The following is a 25,770-nucleotide window of genomic DNA, read 5'->3' as shown; positions in this document are numbered from 1 at the left end:
CCCACCCGACACACAGCTTCTTCAGTTTGCTGCCATCAGGGAGGACCAGCAGACTGAAGGACAGCTTCATACATCAGGCTGTCAGGAAGCTGAACTCCCTCCCGTCCTTGCCCCCCCCCCCCCCCCTCCCCTCTTTTACCCCATGCAACACTGAACTCTGACACTATGAGCCCCCCCCTCACCAACTTAAAAACTGTGACCAGCACCTGTCACTTGTGCAACATTTGACTGATCACTACCTCATCCAGCATTGACTGCAAACTACCTCTTCGGATAGTCTGATATAAGGACTGTTCTCCCTACTGACAAGCTCTTCTTGCACTACACATATATCTGCACAGTTTTGTTTTTATTTAACTGGTTGCACTCTATCTATTCTGCCATGCGCCTTATGCCACCTTATCTATTTCTTTATTTTTCTACAATGTCCTCATTTGAACGTGTTTAATGTTAACTGTATGCACCAAGGGTCTGAGAGTAACGCAATTTCAATTACCTGTATGTATGCGCCGTACATGTGGAAGAATTGACAATAAAGCAGACTTGACTAAAGTACTGTATGATACGGTAACAGAGTTGACCGATTTATGGACACATTTTTATAAGAAAATAGTTAGTTTTAAACAATTTAATGTTGTACAATTAAGTAAATTACTATTTAGGGCTTTTATAAATAAAATGAATTAAATATTACCAAAAGAAAAGTACAAAAAAATATTTTTATTACACAATGATTCATGATGGAAAAAATACACTGACTAATTCGGACAACAAGAAATCATGATTTTCAGCTATTTTTAAGCTAACATTTTTTTTACATAAATTATTATATTGTTATGGACTGTAACATCTTTTAATTCATAACAATGAGTAACAAATTATTAAAATAATTATAAAAAAATAAATAAAATAAAAACAGAAACAAATAATCGGACACCAAATGTACCTGCAATTATAGGATCACCCATATAAGATATATATATATATACATATAAAAAAAATCTCAGTTCACATTGATTCCGGTTCATTAATGACACTTTAAATGGAAGGTCAAGACATGTCATTGCATTATGGGACACATTATTCACACAGAAAAAAAAAAGAAAAGAAAGTAATTTGAGTTTTCTTCAATGCATGCAGAATATTCACATACTGCGGACAAAATATGAACTGGAAAAGTAGCGTGTTAGTAGACAATTCTGAACATAATACTGCAAACAATAAATGAGGACATCAGTACAGATAGCACTGAAAACACGTACAGTTGCACTGAATGCAATTACAGGAGATTATCATTTGATACATTAGCATGATGCTTTCAGGTAGTGTGAATAAGCATTTTAATTTCATATTGGAAAGTCCCTCTCTGTGTTCATAGTGTTAGTCTGATGGTCGTTCTGGATCAGAGCAGTCTGTAGCTCTTAGACAATTAATGCTCACATCTGGTTCAAATAAACCACCTCTCAAACCACAGCACTACAAAATCAAAACTGCAAAAAAAAAAAAAGACGACGACCACGGCCATGTAATCCCTTGAGTTGCCATAACATTGACAATCACTTACAAATAAAGTTTTCATCCACTTGTGAGAACAAAGGGGAATTTTAGCTAAGATATCTGTGCTGTAAAAGTGTCTTTGTGGAGTTTGGCAAACAGTGATAGTGTCTGGAGTGTGCGTGCTTCAGGAGAGAAGAGATTTATTTATTTTTAACTCTAAATCCCAGTAGGTTAGGATTTAGTTGCAGGTACAGTGAGTTATAACTGATTTTTATAGAAATAATCAAGATAGTGGAGAAAACTGTTCGCAGAAATGGAATTTGAATCTGGATCTTCTTCATATTGTTATTCCAGCTCGCACTCTTCGTTCTTCCTCTACTCTTCAGCTTTCTGTTCCACCCGTTAAACTTGTGACCATGGGCCGCAGAGCATTTGGTTGCGCTGCTGCCCAGCTCTGGAATTCACTCCCCCCAGATCTCCGTGCCATAGACTCTCTTCCGTTGTTCAAATCTAGACTCAAGACTTATCTGTTTCGTTTGTCTTACATCGATTAGTCATGTACTTACCTTGTCATGTTGCACCTTGTTTTAACTGTTACCTGCTCTGATGTTTTAAGTGTATTTTGTTCGTTGATTTGTACAGTGTCCTTGGGTGTCCTGAAAGGCGCTTTCAAATAAAATGTATTATTATTATTATTATTATTATTAAACAAATGCCTGATCTTTGACCTCCTTACACAAAACTAATCATGTCTTGAGCATAGCAGTTTTCCCCTTTGACTCTGGGGAAACAACATTACCAGATGGTAAAAACAATCTCTATATCAACATATCAGCATCTCAGATTAGATTTACCTGAAAGGACTCTCTCCTCCAACAGGTGAGGTTGCATTACTCCAGCTTTTACGGCTGTCATCTCTGTCTGTGCGAGGGCGTCGCACTGGTGCAGGGAAGTATTGGCTCTGGTTACTCTTGTTGGGTAGATACTGGTTGAAAGGGATGGCATTCCGAGGTTCACTGCAGGAAGTTCGTCGGACAAGCATGTCATCCTTGCGCACGTCTGGTATCTTCCTCTGGGGGGTGTCGCATTCCGAGTCGCTGCCACGGCCTGCAGTGGAACAATCATTGTGAATAAGTTAGTAGTGTTACAATCATCTTAGCACATGTTAATAACAATTGCTTTATGACTGTATTGGCATAAGATGACACAGTGGTAAAACATCTAAACTGGTAACTAAAAGGTTGTAGGTTCACCACCACTGGGTACACTGTCGCTGGCAAAATAAATAAATAAAATTAAATCCTTTATATTTAATATTTATCTACTGAAATTACAGTAACCTAAAATATTTAAAAGTAACTCGAAAACGAATAAATTCTCCATTTCAGTTGAAATGGGATGGTCAAATCATTGACCGGAACGGTGACATTTAAAGCATTTTGACTCTGTCAGTGTCTATTTTGTGCACACAATATGGATAAGCTACAATAAGTAAACATGTCAAATTTATAGCTGAACTACCAAGAGGGAGGTCATTGCCAAAAGAACTTTACTATGACTGATTGAAGCTGAGAACATGACATCCTGAACAACATAAAGAGCTAAATTTACCAATAACCCAAATTTAGTTAGTGAAAGTTTAATGTAAAAAAAAAAAAAAAAAGTATTTCGGTGCATCACTAAGGTTTACACTGAATGAAGGATCTGAATCATATCCAGTAACCATTATATCATAAAAACTTGTGTAACACACTGGTAATCACAGAAACCAAAGTGTCATGGTGATCACTTATGCACAGACAAGAAACTCACATTTTCACCAGAAACATACTCTGTAATAAAGTTTTAGCTAATACAGGCAAGGTTAAAATTCTAATATATATTGTATAACTGTGGATTACATGGGCGTGACAAGCTCAGGGTTAAACACACCAGTGCAGAAGAGAGTATATAAGAAAGTACAGCAGTTTACACTACCCAGTTGGTCATCTAATTAGTGTTTATGCAGTTTAATAGCGGAGCAAGAGAGCAGAGGGTTAGGTCCATCCATTTTTTCCCCTTTAAGAAAGATTTATTATTGTATATGCTGTTTTATTTTTTATTTTTTTTAAACAATGTACTCTAAAAATATATTAAGCATAAACTTAGTGCTATTTTCAAGGGACATGATGGTTATAAAGTCAGTTAGAGGGTTATTACAGTTAACTAAATGTAAAACCATAACTGAAATAAAATATTAAAACTTTACTTTTTTCAGCTTGTTGCCAAGGCAACATTTAATTTATAATTTTAATTTAGTCTAATTTGACATGCTAAAATACATAATTTAAATGAATAAATAAAATAAATAAATAATACAAAGTAATAAAAAGGTTTATTTTTAAATTAACATTTTTAAATGAACAAAAAAAACTTCAAATAAATGACAAAACACATTTGTTCAAAATTACTCAGTTACTAAAATTAAAATGAATACAGAAAATATAAAAATTAAAATGAATTCAGTTTTATATCAGTGATACTAATATAACACTGCTGGGGTACTGCAGCACAATCAAACTAGGGTTTAGAACAAGCAAACAAATCAAGTGTGAGCCACACTTACCACAGCTTACACTTAATAAAAAAAAAAAACTGTTAGACAGTTGGAGTATTCTGCTCATGCACATGCTATGTACATTCTGTTAACAAAGCCAGGAAAGTTTTTATAGACATCTTATTAAAACGTTAACCACTCTTGGTATATTCTCATGAAATCAACTTATGAGAAGAGTGACATTATAAAATAAATTTATATACAGGCAAGTTATAATTACTCCATGTGCACTTCAAACTCTCACATAAATATCCACCAGAACCATTTATGTACTGTACCAGTCACACATTTGTTTAATACTTAAAAAGTCAACAAATGCTCCAGATCAAGGCATTGATGAATAGTCATCTTCTTACCACAGGCCCTGCCCACAGGTGTTCATCCGCTTAACGGCTTGACACTTGATCACACTAAATGCGAGTGTCACATCACATCGAAAGTAGGGTTGGGAATCAAAAATAAATTCCAATTAAAGAATCAGAAGAATAAGAAGATACTTGTCAAATTAAAATTTCGATTCACCTATCAATTCCTGTGTGCGCATCTTTTTTTTAGGTGGCGAAGAGGGGGTGTTAAAAATGTATTTGTCTTTGAATCATTCATTAAAGAGATTCCTTCAAAATAACTGATTCATCCAGTAATGAAGCTCCATGAGATTTTGTTTAGTTGTCTAATATTTTTTCTTCAGAATTGTGAGAGAACTACAACCTCCATTTCACAAGTTCGTGTGCCCATATAATCTTAGTGGTAAACGGATTTGGCTTGATGTCTGCAATGGAGTGCTCAGAGAGACTATTCTACTCGAGTTCCGATAGCCTCACAAAATTTGCATGCCAAAACAGACAGCAAGTGAGAGTTACTGAAATAAAGGGAAATGTCAAAGGAATCTAAAGATTATGCAAACATTCAGAAGTCCCCCAAAAAGATGGCACTGTAGTGGCAATATCAGATTGAGCAGGACACTACAGCGGCAGTATCAAGTTAAACAGGGCGCTGCGATGGCAGCATCTAGTTAAGCAGGGCACTGCAGCGGCAGTATCATGTTAAGTGGGGCACTGCAGCGGCAGTATCAAATTAAGCGGAGCACTGCAGCGGCAGTATCAAATTAAGCGGAGCACTGAAGCGGCAGTATCAAATTAAGCGGAGCACTGCAGCGACAGTATCAAATTAAGCGGAGCACTGCAGCAGCAGTATCAAATTAAGCAGGGCACTGCAGCGGCAGTATCAGATTGAGCATGGCGCTGTGGTGGCAGCATCTATTTAAGCAGGGCACTGCAGTGGCAGTATCATGCTAAGCGGAGTACCACAGTGGCAGGATCAAATTAAGCAGGGCACTGCAGCGGCAGCATCAAATTAAGCAGGGCACTGCAGCGGCAGCATCAAATTAAGCAGGGCACTGCAGCGGCAGTATCAAATATATCAGGCAATGGTTAGACTGAATTTCGAGAGGCAGCTTTCTAACTTAAAGAGAAAAGAGTGTTAGATGGGCTTGTTTGATGAGGCTGAGGTCGGAACAGATGTACCGGTATTGACCGGAATATAAGACAATGTTTTTTTCTTGGAAATACATCTGAAAAAACGACTTTGACATGTCAATAATAAAACCTACAACAATTAGGTGGCGCCAAATACGAAATATGTAATGTAATGTGTGTTGTAAAGATCATGAGTGAAAACAAAAGAAAAAGAAAAGCTTACAGCGGGATGAGTTGTGACTGTCATGTTAGCCTGATGAGACCAAACTTCGTCTGTAAGTGATTTTAAACGTAAGACACTACCCAGATTTGAAGACTACAATAAGGTTTCACTTCTACTGTAAATACATTTTTGGTAGGCTACAATGAGATGGATAGACTAAATGTTATATAATTCAGATGGACTACCTGTTATTTTTAAGGTATATCGAAAAGTGTATATTTTTAAATGTGATTGTTGGTACATTTTACCAGTATTTACCATACTTTCAAAAGAAAAAGAAAAAAATGAAAATAATTTAAGAAAAAACGTTTTTTTTTTTTTTTATTAAACACAAAATTTGGTTTTCAAAAAGCCTTTTTCCAAAAGGCACATGTGGAAAAGGGGGGGGGGGGGTCGTCTTATATTCGGGTCAATACGGTTTAATCTGATATTAATTATTACTAATTTAATCTGATAATCAGGCAGATCTTTTGGGTTGCAGTGGTAGCTGCCCCGATGGGAAAGGAGTGAGACAAGTATAGGTGAGCTGGGAGACCAGAGTGGCTGAGGAATGTAGAATGACATCTGCCATGAGACCAGTGGGCCAACCGAGGAACCGCATTAGTTCGGCATTACATCTGCATTTGTTAAAGAAATAGACTGCAGTGGAGTTGTCTTGATGGAAGAAAAGCCTAGGAGGTCCATTCTTTCAAGCATGGGGCAGTGGACACGACGAGCGGAGGGAGAAATCTCTGCAGCGGCAGTTAAGTAACACGATTTTATAATAAAAGCTGCTGTAGAATGGAGTAATGAAGTAATGTAGTGCAGAAATGTAACAGGTGAAAAATCAAGTATCAATAATATGGGCCGTTTAAGGTATTCTTCTTCACATATCCCCAGTGAAGACCTCAACTTAAAATACAATAAAACTTCAAATAAAACTAAAAACTAAAAATATAATAAAATACCAAACTACATAATACTATTATTGTTAGAAATTGCAACAATATAAAAATAGAAATATAATACATTTATACATTTAAAATTTTAATTAAAACAATAAGTAAACAATAAATAAACAATAATAGCCTGGCCAGAGGAGAACTGGCCCCCTGACTGAGCCTGGTTTCTCCCAAGGTTTTTTTTCTCCATTCTGTCACAGAAGGAGTTTTGGTTCCTTGCCGCTGTCGCCTCTGGTTTGCTCAGTTGGGGACACTTAATTTCTAGCGATTATCGTCAATTTGATTTCACAGATACTATTTAAACTAAACAATGACAATGCTAGACAATGACATCTCTGAATTCAATAATGAAATGCCTTTAACTGAAAATTAAGTGTTTAATCGTATTATTATACATTACTGACACTCTATCCTCCAATTTGATACTGTTAAGTGCTTTGACAAAATCTGTATTGTTAAAAGCGCTCGGCCTGTAATTAACTAGATCCTTGGGGTCAAGTTGTGGTTTTTTAATGAGAGGCTTAATAACAGCCAATTTGAAGGTTTTGGGGACATATCTTAATGACCATGATGAATTAATAGCCAAAAGAGGATCTATGACTTCTGGAAGTAGCTCTTTTAGTAGTTTAGATGGAATAAGGTCTAACATACATGTTGTTGGTTTAGATGATTTAACAAGTTTATACAATTCTTCCTCTCCTATAGTAGAGAATGAGTGGAATTGGTCCTCAGGGGATCTATAGTGCATCTGATGCGATACTGTAGCTGATGGCTGCATGGTTACAATTTTCTCTCTGATAGTTTCGATCTTGGAACTAAAGTAGTTCATAAAATCATTACTGCTGTGCTCCTGGGAAATGTCAACATTTGATGATACTTGTTGATACTTAATTTTTTGTTAATTTAGTGACTGTATTGAATAAATACAGGGGGTTATGTTTGTTTTCTTCTAGAAGAGACGAAAAGTAATCAGATCTAGCAGTTTTAAATGCTTTTCTGTAGGATAGGGTACTTTCCCGCCAAGCTATACGAAACACCTCTAGTTTTGTTTTCCTCCATCTGCGCTCCATTTTCCGGGCTGCTCTCTTTAGGGTGCGAGTGTGCTCATTATACCACGGAGTCAGACTGTTTTCTTTGATCTTCCTTAAGTGTAAAGGAGCAACTGTATCTAAAGTGCTAGAAAAGAGAGAGAGTCCATAGTTTCTGTTACATCATCAAGTTTTTCTGTGCTGTTGGATATGCTGAGGAATTGAGATAAATCAGGAAGACATGGGGACATACAGTGGAACGAAATGTCGTGCCTCGCAGGACCATGGTGCTACATAAATACAGACATACAACAATGAAGTAAAAAACACTATAAACCTATACACAATTAACCTACTGATAGATTTAACTATAAGTATACTATATATAAATATTTACCCTATACAAACTAAAAGAATAAAGGATAAAAAATACAAACTATATGAATGCTTCACATAAATATTTACCCTATACAAACTAAAAAATAGAAGATAAAAAAATAAAAGTATACGAATGCTTCACATAAATACTGTACATGTGCAAAGAGAGACATTTTGAGTCAAGCAGCTGGTTGGGGAACAGTGCAGGATGATTTATAGTGCATGAGCATGTAAACGTACATATATTGCTGAGTCTTTTGTGGGATTGTGTTCACGCAGCACATAGTGTAAAGTGTCCATAGTGTAAAGTGTCCATAGTCCATATAGTGTAAAGTGTCCATAGTGTAAAGTGTCCATAGTGCACATAGTGTAAAGTGTCCATAGTGTAAAGTGTCCATAGTGCACATAGAGGAGAGTGTGTTACTACAGGTGGTTTGTACAGGCCCACTCACCTGTGTGTAGCACACTTCGAATTGCACAACAAAAGTTCCATACAGTTTTTTCTTTGGTGAGGTAAGGTTGGGGGGGGGTCCATGTTTCAGGAGGTAGGGGTTTGCATGGGGTTTCAGAGAGGGGGCGGGGTGATTTGAGTTCAGGGCTCTCACAGCCTGGGGGAAAAATCTGTTGAGCAGTCTGGCGGAACGGGCTCTGATGCTCCGGTACCGTCTTCCTGATGGTAGGAGCTGGAAGAGACAGTGGGAGGGATGGGTGGAGTCCATCACGATGCTGTTGGTTTTGCTGGAGCATCGTGTAAGGAAAATGTCTAGGATGGAGGGGAGAGGGGCACCGATGATCTTTGCAGCTGTGTTCACTGTCTGCTGGAGGGTCTTGCGGTCAGCAGCACTGCAGTTCCCGTACCAGACAGTGATGCAGCTGGTCAGCACACTCTCAATGGTGCCTCTGTAGAATGTGGTGAGGATGGGTGGAGGGAGACTTGCTCTTTTCAGCCGGCAGAGAAAGTGTAGGCGCTGTTGTGCCTTTTTGGAGAATGACATGGTGTTGGTGGTCCAGGTGAGGTACTCTGTGATGTGCACCCCCAGGAATTTACGCCTGTACTCAGTGTGGTAGAGCTCGAGGTGTTGTGGCCGAAACGGACTGACTGAGGTCTTCCGGTTAGAAAGTCCAGGATCCAATTACACAGGGAATTGTTAAGGCCCAGCAGGTTTAGTTTATTTATTAGCTGTTGTGGGATTATTGTGTTGAATGCCGAGCTGAAGTCAATGAACAGCATTCTAACATAGGAGTCTTTATTTTCTAGGTGGGTAAGAGCCAGGTGGAGGGTGGAGGAAATTGCATCGTCCGTAGAGCTGTTTGGACGGTATGCAAACTGGAGCGGGTCGAGTGTGTTGGGGAGGCTGGTTTTGATGTTGTGCATGACTAGCCTCTCAAAGCATTTCATCGTGATTGGAGTCAGTGCTATGGGACGGTAGTCATTTAGACAGGACACATGTGATTTCTTTGGTACCGGTATGATTGTTGTGGATTTGAGACATGTGGGGACGACTGCCTGGCTCAGCGAGGTGTTGAAGATATCTGTAAGCACATCTGTCAGCTGTGCAGCACAGTCTCTCAGAACATGGCTAGGTATGTTGTCAGGACCCGCAGCCTTGCGTGGGTTAATCCTAGATAGGGTCTTCCTTACATCGACTAGAGACAGACAGAGCGCCCGGTCGTTGGGAGGTGTGGGCAGTTTTTGTGCAGGTGTGTCATTCTGCATTTCAAACCGTGAATAAAAGTGGTTGAGTGCATTGGGGAGGGATGTGTCCTCATCACAGGCCTGTGGCAGGGGCTTGTAAACAGTGATGGTCTCAATGGCTTGCCACAGGCTCCGTGTGTCTCTGCTGTCTGTGAAGTTTTGTGGTAGAAGTGATGGTTCTACCATACTTTTAACAAGGAGTAGAATTGACAGTTTTAGCTATATGGAGTTTACACAAGACTAGATAATGATCTGAGCTATCATCGCTTTGCTGCAGGATTTCAACACCACTAACATCAATTCCATGTGACAATATTAAATCTAGAGTATGATTTTGACAATGAGTAGGTCCTGAAACGTGTTGTCTAACTCCAATAGAGTTCAGAATGTCTATGAATGCTGATCCTAATGCATTTTTTTCATTATCGACATGGATTTTAAAATCACCAACAATTAAGACTTTATCTGCAGCCAGTACTAACTCAGATGGGGTTAATAAAGTCTGTATGGTGCCCTGGTGACCTGTATACAGTAGCCAGTACATACATCATAGGGGATTTATCAATAACACGTGTTTCTCTAGATAATGTTATACGCAGCACTATAACTTCAAACGAGTTATACTTAAAGCCTGCCCTCTGAGAAATACTGAGAATATTGCTATAAATTGTAGCAACTCCTCCCTCTTTACCTTTTGGACGTGGCTCATTTTTATAGCAGTAATCTTGGGGGGTAGACTCATTTAAAGTAATGTATTCATCTGGTTTTAGCCATGTTTCTGTCAAACAGAGCAAATCTAGGTTATGATCATTGATCAAATCGTTTACAAAAAGTGCTTTTGTAGAAAGGGACCTGATATTCAGTAAGCCAAGTTTTATCAATTGTTTCACTGTATTGTAAAAAAATTTTACTTGTTGAACATCAATTAAATCTATAGAGAGTAATCTTATAACTTCCGGCTTTGCTACTGTTCGGACGCTCTTGCTTATTGCTCTCCGCTTTGCTCCCTATTTTTGCATTTTTCTCATATCTCTCCAAGATTTTAACTTTAACTTCAGCAGATCAGCACAGTGCTCAGACAACACATTTTTTTGGGGGAAACTTAAGACTTTCTCCCAGCAGTTTACATTCCAGAGACGGAAAAACACAGCTGTCTACATTTAAACAGACTAGAGAAAATGCCTCTCGTGGAATCTACTTGCTGCATGAACTGCCACAAACTTCTACAAAGGATTGCGGTTCTTGAAACAAAGTTACTTACTGGACTTCCAAAACAGGCGGAACACACAGCAGACGGTCATCACGGACCCCCTCAGCATACAGCTGGTGAGTCCTCTGAATCTCAAAAGTTTATACAAAGTGTAGAGGAAAAAGCCGAAACAGATCGACAGACAAATCGATGGCACAAACAGGGAGCAAGACCCAAAGGCAATCGAGACATCAGATTATCACGAGTATCTCGTATTGCTGCTGTAGCATCCTCCACCCCAGATACGGCTATGACAAGACTTGTAAACACTGGCATTCTACCACCCCCTATACATCTTGAGAACAGATTTGAAGCATTAATGAATGTGGGTGAGAAATCTGCAAATGTGACTAAACACGGATCGAATCAGCCAGCAGCTAACATCGCTACTAACAGGCGCTCAAGGTCGAGCAGACAGCGGCTTTCAGCTCAGAGCGCAGTCGAGCCCAGGACTCTGATAGTGGGTGATGCTATTATCAGAAACATCAGTAGCAGGACTACAACTACCTACTGCCTTCCTCAAGCAAATGTCTCTGATGTGAACAAAGAACTTCGGAACATTCTGATGAAGCACAAGACTGCAAATCGAGTCATCATCCATGTGGGGAAGAATGATATTCGGAAGGAGCAGTCAGAACTCCTTAAGAAGGATTTCAGTGAACTCTTTGAAACGCTTCAAAGTCTTGAAGTTCAGTCGTTCATCAGTGGACCACTCCCAGCAAGGGGAACTAACATGTTCTCACGGTTGCTTGGGCTGAATACATGGCTACAAAGGACCTGCAGTATAAAAGGAGTCAACTTCATCGACAACTTCAACCTTTTCTGGGGCCACAGACAACTGTTTAAACTAGATGGCCTCCACCCAAACAGACTCGGTGCAAGAGTGCTTAAGGACAATATCTATTTCTCCCTCCGTCATCCTTCAGCGGTGTGTGCCAATCTACTCGGCCTGAATGGCACACACACACCTGGACAGAATATGAGTGACCACAGGACTTCATGTCAGCTTTTGAGTCAACATGTGGTTGACACATCCCACAAGGATACTGATAACACCACGCAGCCACAACAAGCACTGCTCATGGACATCCCAGCTGAGCCCTGCCCACAGAGCTCATCACATGCAGACTGTGACGTACTACAACAGCTCCAAGACTCAGCACCCAAGGACGACCTTCTGGAAAACAGCCAGGGAAGCCAGAACGACATCTCACAGCCAGCGGAAACACCAGAGCCAGAGCCCTGCTCACCAGATACACTATCACTCTCCCCAGAATCTCCACTTCTAAGCTTCTCACAGAAAATGGAGGAACTGGTGTATGCTGGGACCAAACTCTCCCACTCTTTCGCTTCAAGCCCCCAGATATCAACTAAAAAACGGCGGGCCCCACAACCACCAAAGACTGCAGGCCCAGCTCACCCTCCTCCTCCTGCGAGAGCTCTCCGGCCGCTGCCACAACGTCAGGGCCCAAACCCCTCTCCATCTGGTGTAGGTGAACCAAAAACAACTGATAACAGCTCTCAGTGATATGTGTCGGGTCCCCGCTATATTAGCAGCAACATTCACAAATGTTTACAGAACAAGCGGGAACCCAGTGTGCCTGTAGCCTCCTCTATTTCTGTTTTATTAAGCAATAGAAAGTCTAAGGCCTTCTCAAGCCGTACGGCTCACCCATCTAACCTGCGGCCTATAATGCATCAATCTAAGATTGCTGTAGAGACAAAATGTAATTCCATCAAGTTAGCATTTTTAAACATTCGCTCACTTAAAAATAAATCATTTCTGATCAACGATTTAATAACCACAAACAACCTGGATTTTATGTTTTTAAATGAAACATGGTTAGAAGACAGCTGCAGTGCAACAGTCCTTCATGAAACAGCCCCTCCTAACTTTAATTTTATAAGTGTCTGCAGGACTGTTAGGAGAGGTGGAGGTGTAGCTGCTCTGTTTAAAGATGTTTATCAGTGCAAGCAAATGTCATTTGGTCAGTATTCATCTTTTGAATACCTAGGTATTGTGCTGAAAGGTGCTCCACGCACCCTGTTTATCATTATTTACAGGCCTCCAAAATATTCTCCAGCCTTTGTTGATGATTTCACTGAACTGTTATCAATGATTTCCTCAGAGTTTGACTGTTTTGCTATTGCAGGGGATTTTAATATTCACATAGATAATGCAGAAATCAAAACTACAAAAGAAATTATAACTGTTTTAAACACTTTTGACCTGAGTCAGCATGTGCACGGACCCACACACAACCGTGGACACACCCTAGATCTACTCATCAGTAGAGGTCTAAACATCTCATCCATTGTAATCAAGGATGTAGCACTATCTGATCACTTCTGTATTTTCTTTGATATATTGATCTCGGTCACCACTGAATCTAGATCTGTCTCTATCAGAAAGAGATGCATTAACGAGAACACTAGTGCGCTATTTATGGAGGCAATATCATTAACACCAAGCATTTCTGCAGACTCTGTTGATCTTCTCCTGGAGTCATTTAACTCAAAAATTAAGAATGTTATTGATGATATTGCCCCGATAAAGGTCAGCAAGAAGACGGGGAAACAGAAATCAATTTGGAGAAAATCAACAGCAGTTCAGAGCATGAAAAGACAATGCAGAAAAGCTGAGCGGATGTGGCGGAAGACGAAACTCGAAATTCACTATAGCATCTATAAAGACAGCCTTCATGCTTTCAATGTGGAACTAGCCACAGCTAGACAGACTTTCTTTTCAAACCTTATAAACAGTAACAACAACACCCGCACTCTTTTTGCGACTGTTGAGAGACTGACAAACCCCCCAAGTCAGATTCCCAGTGAAATGCTCTCCGACAGCAAATGCAATGAGTTTGCTTCCTTCTTTTCTGAGAAGATCAATAATATCAGAAAGGAGATTGGCACATCCTCAAGTTATGCAGAGGTCACACAGATTCAACCGCAATTTCAAAAAGAAGTGACTATGTGTGTTTTTAAAGAAATTGATAACAAAATTTTGGAAGAAATAGTACAGCACCTTAAATCTTCAACCTGCTATCTTGACACACTTCCCACATCCTTTTTCAAAAATGTGCTTAACTGTTTAGAAGCTGATCTCTTAGAAGTGGTGAACGCCTCACTTCTTTCTGGGACTTTTCCAAACTCCCTTAAAACTGCAGTTGTTAAGCCCCTTCTGAAAAAGCGCAATCTTGATAACACCATGTTGAGCAACTATAGACCCATATCAAATCTTCCTTTCATAGGTAAGATTATTGAAAAGGTAGTTTTTAATCAGCTGAACAACTACTTAAAGTCAAATGGATACCTGCACAATTTTCAATCTGGTTTCCGAGCACATCACAGCACAGAGACAGCACTCGTTAAGATAATAAATGATATTCGCGTCAATTCTGATTCTGGCAAAATATCAGTGCTGGTACTACTAGATCTTAGTGCTGCGTTTGACACTGTCGATCATAACATACTTTTAGAGAGACTGGAAAACTGGGTCGGGCTTTCTGGGATGGCACTCAAATGGTTCAGGTCATACTTAGAAGGGAGAGGTTATTATGTGAGTATAGGAGAGCATAAGTCTAAGTGGACGGCCATGACATGTGGAGTCCCACAAGGCTCAATTCTTGCACCGCTCTTGTTTAGCCTGTATATGCTCCCACTAAGTCAGATAATGAGGAAGAACCAAATTGCCTATCACAGCTATGCTGATGATACCCAGATTTACCTAGCCTTATCTCCAAATGACTACAGCCCCATTGACTCCCTCTGCCAATGCATTGATGAAATTAACAGTTGGATGTGCCAGAACTTTCTTCAGTTAAACAAGGAGAAAACTGAAATCATTGCATTTGGAAACAAAGATGAAGTTCTCAAGGTGAATGCATATCTTGACTCTAGGGGTCAAACAACTAAAAATCAAGTCAGAAATCTTGGGGTGATTCTGGAGACAGACCTTAGTTTCAGTAGTCATGTCAAAGCAATAACTAAATCAGCATACTATCATCTCAAAAATATTGCAAGAATTAGATGTTTTGTCTCCAATCAAGACTTGGAGAAACTTGTTCATGCCTTTATCACCAGCAGGGTGGATTACTGTAATGGTCTCCTCACCGGCCTTCCCAAGAAGACCATTAGACAACTGCAGCTCATCCAGAACGCTGCTGCCAGGATTCTGACTAGAACCAGAAAATCTGAGCATATCACACCAGTCCTCAGGTCCTTACACTGGCTTCCAGTTACATTTAGGATTGATTTTAAAGTACTTTTACTCGTTTATAAGTCACTCAATGGCCTAGGACCTAAATATATTGCTGATATGCTCACTGAATATAAACCGAACAGACCACTCAGATCATTAGGATCGAGTCAGTTAGAAATACCAAGGGTTCACACAAAACAAGGGGAGTCTGCGTTTAGCTATTATGCGGCCCGCAGCTGGAACCAGCTTCCAGAAGAGATCAGATGTGCTAAAACATTAGCCACATTTAAATCAAGACTCAAAACTCACCTGTTTAACTGTGCATTTGTTGAATGAGCACTGTGCTATATGTCCGAACTGACTGCAATATATTTTATGTATAATTATTTTCTTTAAATTTATTTTAAATCATTTTCTATATCATTTTAAAATTCCTTGTTTTTATTATTCTTATTTCCATGTTTTTATTGATTTTAATGTCTATTTCACTTTCTTTTATGTAAAGCACTTTGAATTACCACTGTGTATGAAATGTGCTATATAAATAAACTTGCCTTGCCTTGCCTAGATATATTTTTAATGTCTGTAAGGCAAGTATACACAGAGTTTTGCGCTCAAGTTCACGTAGACAGAAACGGCAGAAAGCGCATCCTGTTTGCTTTCATTATTTTACAAAAGGGCAATATTTTGTTGCTACTGTGAGTGCACACAAAGAAGCGTAGAGTCTTTACGGATTCAAAAGATGTATTACACTTATCTGTATGACCAAAAATTACGGAGTATTTTAAGCGCAAGTGACCGCACCGGCGCCTCCATCTGTCATGCAGCGAACGCTACTGTTCAGCTTCCACACTCCACACAGACACTTCCATAGGACACATTTTTCTAGGTTAACATTAGCTATCTAGGTTAACTAGTGGTCATGTAAAGTTGCTGCTACTAACATATTTCAGATGATAAGCCATATTTGAGATTGATGAATGATAGGTGAGCATTTTGAATAAAAGCAGTAAATTCTCCCAACCACCTCTTAGAAAAAGTTAAATAATTAAATATAAATCAATTCTGAGATAAACCAATCAATTTTTTAATCGGTTTAAAAAGAATTTTGATAGGTGAATCGATTTTTTCCCCCACCCCTATTCAGAGACAAGTGGATGTATGAAAGATGTTATACTCCACAAAGCCATCTGCTGTGTGTCAGAGGGCTATTCTGGTTGGCGGTACAGTGTGAACAGCGGTGTCCCTTTTCAGCAATTCCCCTGGATGCTTCAACTAAAAGAACAGGTTTCCTCTAAAAGAGCAATTGCAGACAGCTCATGTCTTTTTAGAGATGTCGCTTCATCCATGTTCTCTTGGTTGAGGTCATTTTCTGTCCTCTGATGAAGGCCACGAGCATTATCTTCCATGTCTGGGCATTCAGCACACTGAAGATGCATTTGTGAATGGTTCATGCCCGCACTGCGAGAGCATGACCATGGCAACACTCTTAAAGGGAAAGGAGCAGTCCCCTTTGCCACTACCTACCCCAGTTTTTTTTGCCGGCTAGTGCTCTGGGAGATTTGAGGGTTACAGTGTGAGCATCTCTGCAGGGCCAGTCCTCACGTTTTTCATTCAGTGCACCGCTGGAGGATCAGATGTCAATAGAAGCATCAGAGGATGGGTTATCGTTCTCTGAGGATGGAGATCTGGCAGGGCTGCCCCATCGGGTGTTGTCCCCACCTCTGAATCGGACCCAGAGTTAATGGCCATGGCGTGAGAATCGGGATGGAGGTGTGAACACCGCCCAGCCCTGAGCACTCGCGGCTGGATGATTAGTTTCCCAGTGCGGAGCATGACTCGCGACCGCACCCTGCCCTGGTTCCTTTCTTCCCGGAAGTTCGGTGACGTGATGCCTCTCTACGGGGATACAGAGAGTTCTGCCATGATGAGCCAGAACCAGTGGTCCTGATGAGCCTTCTGGGCCATCCACCACGACTCCCCACCGATGCATCACTGCGGGTGAGTCAATTGTCCCTTTGGCGCCACTCGCACAGAGTTTGGGGGTGTGCCCAAACCAACCCATCCCAGTGGCTCGTTCAGACATTTCAACTCTGCTAGGCGACCCCACCAGTTTCAGCTGGGTCCTCGAGACTTTGGTGGCAGTCCGAGAAGCCCCTGTCCTGTGCGAGGAGATTACTGTCCTATTGGGGAGGACCTCTCTTCATGAACTGGTGTTCTCGCTGAGAAGACACCAGAAGATGCCAGATTAAAGTCGTGCTTTTTTTCCTACAAGAGAGGTTGGAGCATTTGAAACTGCAAAGGGTCTACTTTTATTTGTGTATAGTCATAATAACAACAAAACAATGTGCTTTTAAAAAATGAATAAAATAAACAGGGTGCGTTCTCTGCTGGCTCTGTCTCTGTCACCACTCTTCACAGACACGTAAATAAAACAACATGAATCGCTGCGAATACTTGCCGCAAAGACATGAGAAATATATGTATAGAAAGCTTGAAATGTCTACTTTTAAATGAAGTCCGAAAACAAATACTCTCTGTTAAAGTAATCCATATGAAACCAACACAATGTCCAGTTTTCTCCGTCTTAAATCATTATCTCTAATGCGGTCATGCCCACGCGCCGATCGCGCTTTTCAAATTCAAACATCCACGTGAGACGCTCGCGCATGTAAATGCCCACATCGCCTCCACGTAAATAAATTCATCCCAGCTACTTTTTGTTTCTGGAAGAAGACGTGCTAAGAAAAATAATCCAGAATTTACATCACAACGCGATCCGTTGCGCAGCTAGATCCGGTGGAGCATATCATTCTGATGAGTAGCCTAAGATTACTTGCATCTGTTGTTATTGTGGCATAACTTGTACACATTTTACTAGTTAGACTTTTCGCAAAATATAATTCCTGGCTACATGTATGAAATCAAGTGAAACATTTTGAAATATGTGTCATTTCATTGTCTAAATGTCTAACAATGCCAGGATGTTTGTTTAAAGAGATCATATGATGCGTTCAACTTTTCCTTTCTCTTTGGATTGTTACAAGCTGTTTGTGCATAGATAAGATCCCTGAAGTTGCAAAGACTAAAGTCTCAAAACCAAAGATATATTCTTTATCAAAGTTAAGACTTTGCCATGCCCCCCCCAAAAAGGCTCGTTCAAACACAAAAAATATTGTGACGTAGAGATTTTCATAACACCGCCCAAACGTACATGCAATAAAAGAAGGCAGAACTATTATTCTCGCTGTAGTATTGATGCTGCAGCCAGCGCCATGTCCTGAAGATGCTGTTTCGTTGTGAAAGCGAAACTACTTTGTTTAGGCTTCCAAAAGAGGACACAACTAGAAATCGGTGGTTAAATTGTATTTACAACAATGTTCCAGAGCAGTACAACGCAAATATTCGAGTGTGTGCAGCACATTTTACAGAGGACAATTTCCTGAACTTGGAAGCTACAATGCTGGCTTGCACAAAAGGCAGTTTCTATAAAGGGGGACAATTCCAACTTTGAAAGGACATTCTAGCGCTTCTGACCACTGTAAGTACATTTCTGCCACTGACGATTCAAACGCGAGTTTTGAGCAGTATAGAGGAGTGCTTGTTGTTTGTTTCTCCGATCACAAATGCAGACATTGTAATGTTTACGCGGTGTGATGCAACGCAACGCGTAAAAAGACAGTATAAATCATTATAATAAGTAATTATGTCCCCACTGAATGCAACAAATGCCTCGTTGTAATGGGTTTTATTGTTTTTGTGTGACTCGCGCCCTGAAACATCACCACAATACGGTGAGGGGCGTAACATTTCCGTCTCACGCTTGAGGTATTCGGCCAATCACAATGCACTGGATAGCTGGCCAATCAGAGCACGCCTCGCTTCTCAGAACGATGAGCTTTGTAAAAATCGAAGCGTTTCAGAAAGGCTGGGCTTAGAGGAGCAACAATAATGTACAGTATGTGGAAAATAATGTGTTTTATTACTTTAAACCACATAAACAGATTGCATTACACCAAATACACAAAATAATGTTCTTTTTAGCCACATCATATGACCCCTTTAATGTTTTATAACATATAAAACCACAATATATAAAAGTAGTGTGTGTTAACACTATGAATGAATGTTTGGCACAAAGTTGTGTTATTGTTCAAGTCTCAGTGTTCAGATCAGTATGTTCAATCATGTGTCCTTGACCTTCACTGTGTATATTTTTTATTATACTGTATTGTAAATAAAATACAAATAATAATCAAAAACATTTTACTCTCCTCACACTCTTTTTTACCTGCCTCAGTCACATTCATATTGATGGCCCATTATAGGAGGCCCTTTGTCTCTCAGGTGTGAATCACTAAATATTCATGGCCATTGTCACTCCTTCGCATACAGGCTTTCGATCACGAACCATGTTTTACAAATGTTAAATCAATATATTGTTTTCTGTGAAGGAGTGAACAGGATAATTTTCACTTTATTTTGTAGCAAAAACTCTAGTCTACCACATCCAGTTCTCCAAAGTCTTGTGAACAAATATTCTGTATGTGTTTTATGGACTTATTTCAGTGACTTAAAAAATGTGGAGCACGTTAGCATTCGTTAGCCGGTTAGCTTGTCATTTGCGTTTCCATTCATATTTCTATTCACGTCTATTACTGTTTTCTTTTTTAGAACTAGAGACACACATCCAAACTTTAGTTGAGGACAGTAAGAATGTGAGGGCTGTAGATATGGCTTTGGATGCGACTAGCTCAGGGAGTCCTGTACATTGTTCGGTTCCGGTCCTGTGAGGCGGCATAGTTGCGGGTCAAAACACCGCTCTTCCTTTCCGATCAAAACATCAAACAGGTTCTCCCCACTCAGTTACGCAATTCTTACGCAATTCTCCCCAATCAGTTACGTTCCGTGAAAATAAAGACACCAGCCACCATAGTCCAATGTTTACCAGGAGCCAGATCACCTGACATCTTAGCAAATTTAAAAGTGCTGGCTAATGCTAAACTTAAATTCAGTATGATTGTTATACACGTCAACACTAATGATGTTCGACTTCACCAGTCGGAGATCACTAAAAATAATGTTAAAGAGGTGTGTGAACTTGCAAGTACGATGCCAGACACTGTAATATGCTCTAGTCCTCTCCCTGCTTACCGGGGTGACGAGATGTCTAAGTGGTGCCTGCAGAATAAGATAGGTTTCATAGACAATATAACAACTTTTTGGGGCTGACCTGACCTGTTGAAAAGAGATGGTCTTCATCCCTCCTGGGGTGGTGCCTCACTTCTTTCTAGAAATATGGCACCTAGTCTTAGAGTTTGTACTTGACTAACTGGGGCCCAGGTCAGGAAGAAGTAGTCAGTTAATTCTTAGCACATAGAGAGTTTTTCACCTAGATATCACACTATAGAGACTGTGTCTGTTCCCCAAACTAGAAAATACAAAAAATGTCCAAAGCAATTTAAGAGTAAGAATTTAATTGATGTTCAACAAATAAAAAATGTATATAATACAGAGAAACTAAAAATAAAGCTTGGCTTTTAATATGCTTTATATGTGATTACATTTATTTTGTTTGGAATGCAGTACTATTAGATGCACTAAACTTGCACACTGACAGACTTTCACGTGCACTTTGTGTTTGTTTGTCCTGAAGCTCGATTGTGGCTGCGGTTAAATGCACTTGCATTTTCGAATACTTTTATACGAAACTGATGTACACACAGTCAGTTATGATTTCAGAGCAGGACAAAACATCTGATGTATTGAAATAGATCTGTGCATTAGTCTGAATACAGCCTATTAAAGCTGCCACTGTCTATGATCTCATCAGTAATAATCAAACGGCAATAATGCTGAGGAAAAAAAGAAAAACCCATAAATATTGTCTGTAAACTTTTGGATACTTAAAGAACACTTATTTTAAATGAGTAATTCTTTTAAAAAGCAGCCTGCTTATACACTGTAAAAAAAATATTTTTAAAACTGAGAATGTGACGCATCGTGTTAAAATTGAATCGTGAAACCAAGATTCACACCCCTACTTTTAAGATGGCAGAACTGACACACAGAGATTCCAACTATAATCAAAAAGCATAGAAACTCCAATTTTGGTTAAGATGTAAAGTTGTAAAGATGTATTTGCACAGCAGAAGAATTAATTGGGGAAAAAATGTATATCAAGAATCGTTTTGGAATCGGAATCGGATCGGATCGTGGAGTGCCTGAAGATTCCCACCCCTAGCGGGCTTCAAGTATAACTCGTTTGAAGTAATGGTGCTTCATATAATATTATCCAGAGAAACAAGTGTTAATGATAAATCCCCTGTGATGTTTGTACTGGCTACTGTATACAGGCCACCAGGGCACCATACAGACTTTATTAAACAATTTTAAGATTTTCTACCTAGTTAGTGCTAGCTGCAGATAAAGTCTTAATTGTTGGTGATTTTAATATCCATGTTGATTAAAAAGATACATTGGGATCAGCATGTCTAGATAACACGTGTCAGGTCCTACTCATTGTCGAAATCATACTCTAGATTTAATACTGTCACATGGAATTGATGTTAATGGTGATGAAATTCTGCAGCAAAGCGATGATATCTCAGATCATTATCTAGTCTTGTGTAAACTCCATAGAGCTAAAACTGTAAATTCTACTCCTTGTTACAAGTATGGTAGAACCATCAATTCTACGACAAAAGGCTGCTTTGTAAGTAATCTTCCTGATTTCTCTCAATTCCTCAGGATTTCCAATAGCTCAGAAAAACTTGATGATGTAACAGAAACTATAGACTCTCTGTAAAGGGTCCACTGGAGGCGAGCGGAGTGATGAACCCAAGTGCACTTTATAGACAAACGTGAAATCCAAAATCCAAACAAAGACTTGACCAGAACAGACTAGACATGAAACAGACTTGGCATAGCATGAACAGACTAGACACACCGACAGCAGGTTACAACATTAATACACGACAAGAAACAAAGGCAAGGACTTTGCTACTTATAGTTAACAAAGAGGGTCACATGACATGAACAACCAATGAGAACATGACACAAGGAACAAGGGAACCAATCAGAGCATGCCACAAAGAACAAGGGAACCAATAGCAAAGAGACATGAGGGCAAGGAAAGCATGACACAAACAGGAACCATAACAGAACTTCAAAATAAAAGACATGAAAACATAAACATGAAACAGAACCAAAAACAGACCTTACACTCTCTCTTTTCTAGCATTTTAGATACGATTGCTTTACGCTTAAGGAATATTAAGGATTTTTTCATCTTATATCTAAATTGAGACCTATGCTCTCAAAGTCAAATGCAGAAATGTTAATTCATGCATTTATGACCTCAAGGTTAGATTATTGTAATGCTTTATTGGGTGGTTGCTCTGCACACTTAATAAACAACTCCAAATGGTGGTCCAAAATGCAGCAGTTAGAGTTATTACTAAAACCTGGAAGTACGACCATATTAGCCCGGTTCTGTCAACTCTGCACTGGCTCCCTATTGAACATCAATAGGTGCGTTCGACTTGAAGCACGGCTACAGATGGTGGTCAACGAGAGTAGCCGCTTGCAGTCAGGGGCGGAGTTGAAAACGGAGTTGTGAAGTCGGACACTTCGGGGCTCTCGTAGTTTGCTGCATCTACCTCAGTCATGGCAGATCACGTGGCGTTTGCTTGCTTTATTGCAGATGAACTGGAAGCTATAGAAATGCCGTTATTGTTGTATGAAATTGAGCACAATGAGCAACGAAAGTGAGTAAAGGTTCAATGTAATAAGTATTGTTTTTATATATCCAAAGGGACATGGGACCATACCCAACACCAGTGTGACTCGTTATTTCTAATACTAACCAATCAATGCAATTACACTTAACAATTTTCATTAGAAGTGATTCTTTTTTTATTACTATGTTGGTTTATGTTTTAATAAACCTTTAAGATGTATGTAATATTTTGAAAGGGTGTCATCACGACAGAAACAAGTTTTAAGTAAATAAACAGAACATATTGAAAATTTGACTTGTGCAGTATGATTCATTATGTGTGTTTTTGCTACTGCAACTTAATAAAAATAATCTATGAAGATAATAATTGTATGTACTAAATGTGGTTTTGATTACAGATAAAAGAATTAGGATGTTACATATTTGTTTACTTATTTTACTATTTCTCCAGTTAGGTAAGCACATTTTAGTAAGACAAAACACCATGAACATTCATACGTAAACACCATGAACAGGCCTACGGATAAGCCCAATTTATTTGCCTTTCTATTATGATTTATACCAGCTTATGAAAGTGATCTGAATGTTGTATTAAGTTGACATCCAGCCAGAGTTGTTGGCAGTTATCACATGCAAGTGAAGATGGATGAACCCAGCAACTAGACAATTAGTATCAATCAGAATCCATGATGACCACATTATATTAAAAGTCTGTAAGATTGACATTTGATTTATTCCATAAAAAAATGATTATCTAAATAGGTTATGCAGCTTAATACTGTAAAGGGTCTGTATGAAAAAGGTCCAAAATAAACCTATGCACAAAACCTATATAAACAAATTAACAAAAAAGTGATTGCAGTAAAAAATAATTGTAATCTTTTAATAAACATGATTTACGAGATGAAGATGACATGAAAAGTTAATTTTTTTTTTTTTTTTTTGAAAGTCCGTATATGAGCATTAGTGGGACTGAAGTTGTCAGAATAAACCCGAAATACACGTCGTTGTTGTCATGTGGTGAATTTGGCCAATCGTGAAACAGCTGTGTCGTCATCAGCGCTCCCGCAGTCGCTCTGGAGAAATTGCGCCGGCTGAGTCAGCCGGCTGCTCTCGAAACGCTATCGCGTTACTTTGATGCCACACGTGACAGTGACGTGTGGTCGGCGCCGGTTCAAGTCGGACTAAATTTCTAACCGGCATGCACTGCTTCAAGTCAGCCGCCGATCGGTCTGCTAAGTGCTGCATGAAGTCGAACGCACCTAAGGCCATAAATGCCATGTGACTAATCCAGGGGTGGGCAAACTTTTTGACTCGAGGGCCACATCAAATTTTCCACATTAAGTGACGGGCCGCATAATATGTTTGACAAATGAAGCTTTAATTTTTTTTTTTTTATTCTAAATTGACACTCACTTACTACTGTACTATGTATACTTGTACATACATGGCAGTTCTCTTCTTGTACCATCTCTACCTATTTTTATGAGCACGTTATGACACACAGATGAGTTGTATTGGTGTACAAGTCTATGTATAAGACACATTTTATCATTTCATTCAGAAATAATGTAAAATAAACTAAACGTTTACAAACATTAGAAAATGTTTTTATATTCCCTACACTCCACAAAAAGTCCTGTAAATTTTGCAGTGTTCAGAATAGAAACAAGAACAAAAATATAAGTAAAAAACAAACACAAATTATAGTGGCATTCACCATAAACATATATTATAAACGCCCAGCCTTAAATATTTAAAGCGAAACTGAAACTAGCGGCGTGGTTGCTGGAATATGCACAATTTAAACTCACTTGCCTTTTCTCATTCATCACCAATCCTGATGTGCGCACTTTGTGCTTGACCTTGATTGCTTTATATAAGTCACCTTGGAAATTACAGCACGTTTCAGATGAAAAAACGCAATTTGTAACAAGATGGCGCCGCTGTGTTCGGACGCCGTTAGGTTCGCTCCACTGAGAATTTGCTTCTACCTTCCTTTTTACTTAGTTTTACTTTCTCTTTTTACACATCTCACGTCGGCAATGATCACCTACAACATAGAAACACTTTTGGACATTGGAAACCGCTACACCAACCTGTTTCAGGACACTTTATCCACGAATCCTGCGTGGCCTCTGGAGATTCTTCGGAACGCGGAGATAAACAACACCCCCCCGAGGCGACGGATCAAGAAACACCGCGGGAAGCGCGCTGGAATTCGAGTCAGACTCAGGAAAAGGGCTCACAGTCCTCCTCTCCCAAGCATTCTCCTCGCTAATGTCCAATCCTTGGAGAATAAGATGGACGATCTTAGAGCCAGGATTAGTTTCCAACGGGACATTAGGGACTGTAACATCCTTTGTTTGTCAGAAATGTGGCTTTCGTCCTCGGTCCCGGACACTGCTGTAATGCCGAGTGATAACTTCTCTGTCTTTCGGACGGACAGAACAGCAGAGGCCGGTAAATCCAGGGGTGGAGGAGTATGTTTCATGATCAACAAGAAATGGTGTGACCCCAGGAATATCTCCATTCTGTCGCGTTCCTGCTCGCCTCATCTGGAACATCTTTCCATTATCTGCCGCCCATTTTATCTGCCCCGGGAGTTTTCATCGATCATTGTTACTGCTGTGTACATTCCACCACAGGCGGACACTGGCTTGGCTTTGTCTAAGCTTCACGATGTGCTCAGCGGCTACATTAACAAACATCCTGACGCTGCCTTTATCATCGCGGGGGACT

At 39.7% G+C, this 25,770-nt stretch overlaps 1 protein-coding gene across 2 annotated transcripts in view; it reads right to left on the bottom strand.

Annotated features, from left to right (window-relative positions):
* The window catches only part of limch1b (LIM and calponin homology domains 1b), a 265,697-nt gene that overhangs the window by 46,796 nt on the left and 193,131 nt on the right, over positions 1 to 25,770 (bottom strand). For both annotated transcript variants that reach the window (XM_079391189.1, XM_079391188.1), the window contains one exon: positions 2,352 to 2,604. In XM_079391189.1, the coding sequence (XP_079247315.1) occupies positions 2,352 to 2,604 (253 nt within the window). The remainder of the gene's footprint in view (positions 1 to 2,351; positions 2,605 to 25,770) is intronic.

The sequence above is a fragment of the Barbus barbus genome (genome assembly GCF_936440315.1).
Source record: "Barbus barbus genome assembly, chromosome: 33".
NCBI classification, from domain to species: domain Eukaryota; kingdom Metazoa; phylum Chordata; class Actinopteri; order Cypriniformes; family Cyprinidae; genus Barbus; species Barbus barbus.
This window is presented reverse-complemented; position numbering and strand designations above follow the sequence as displayed.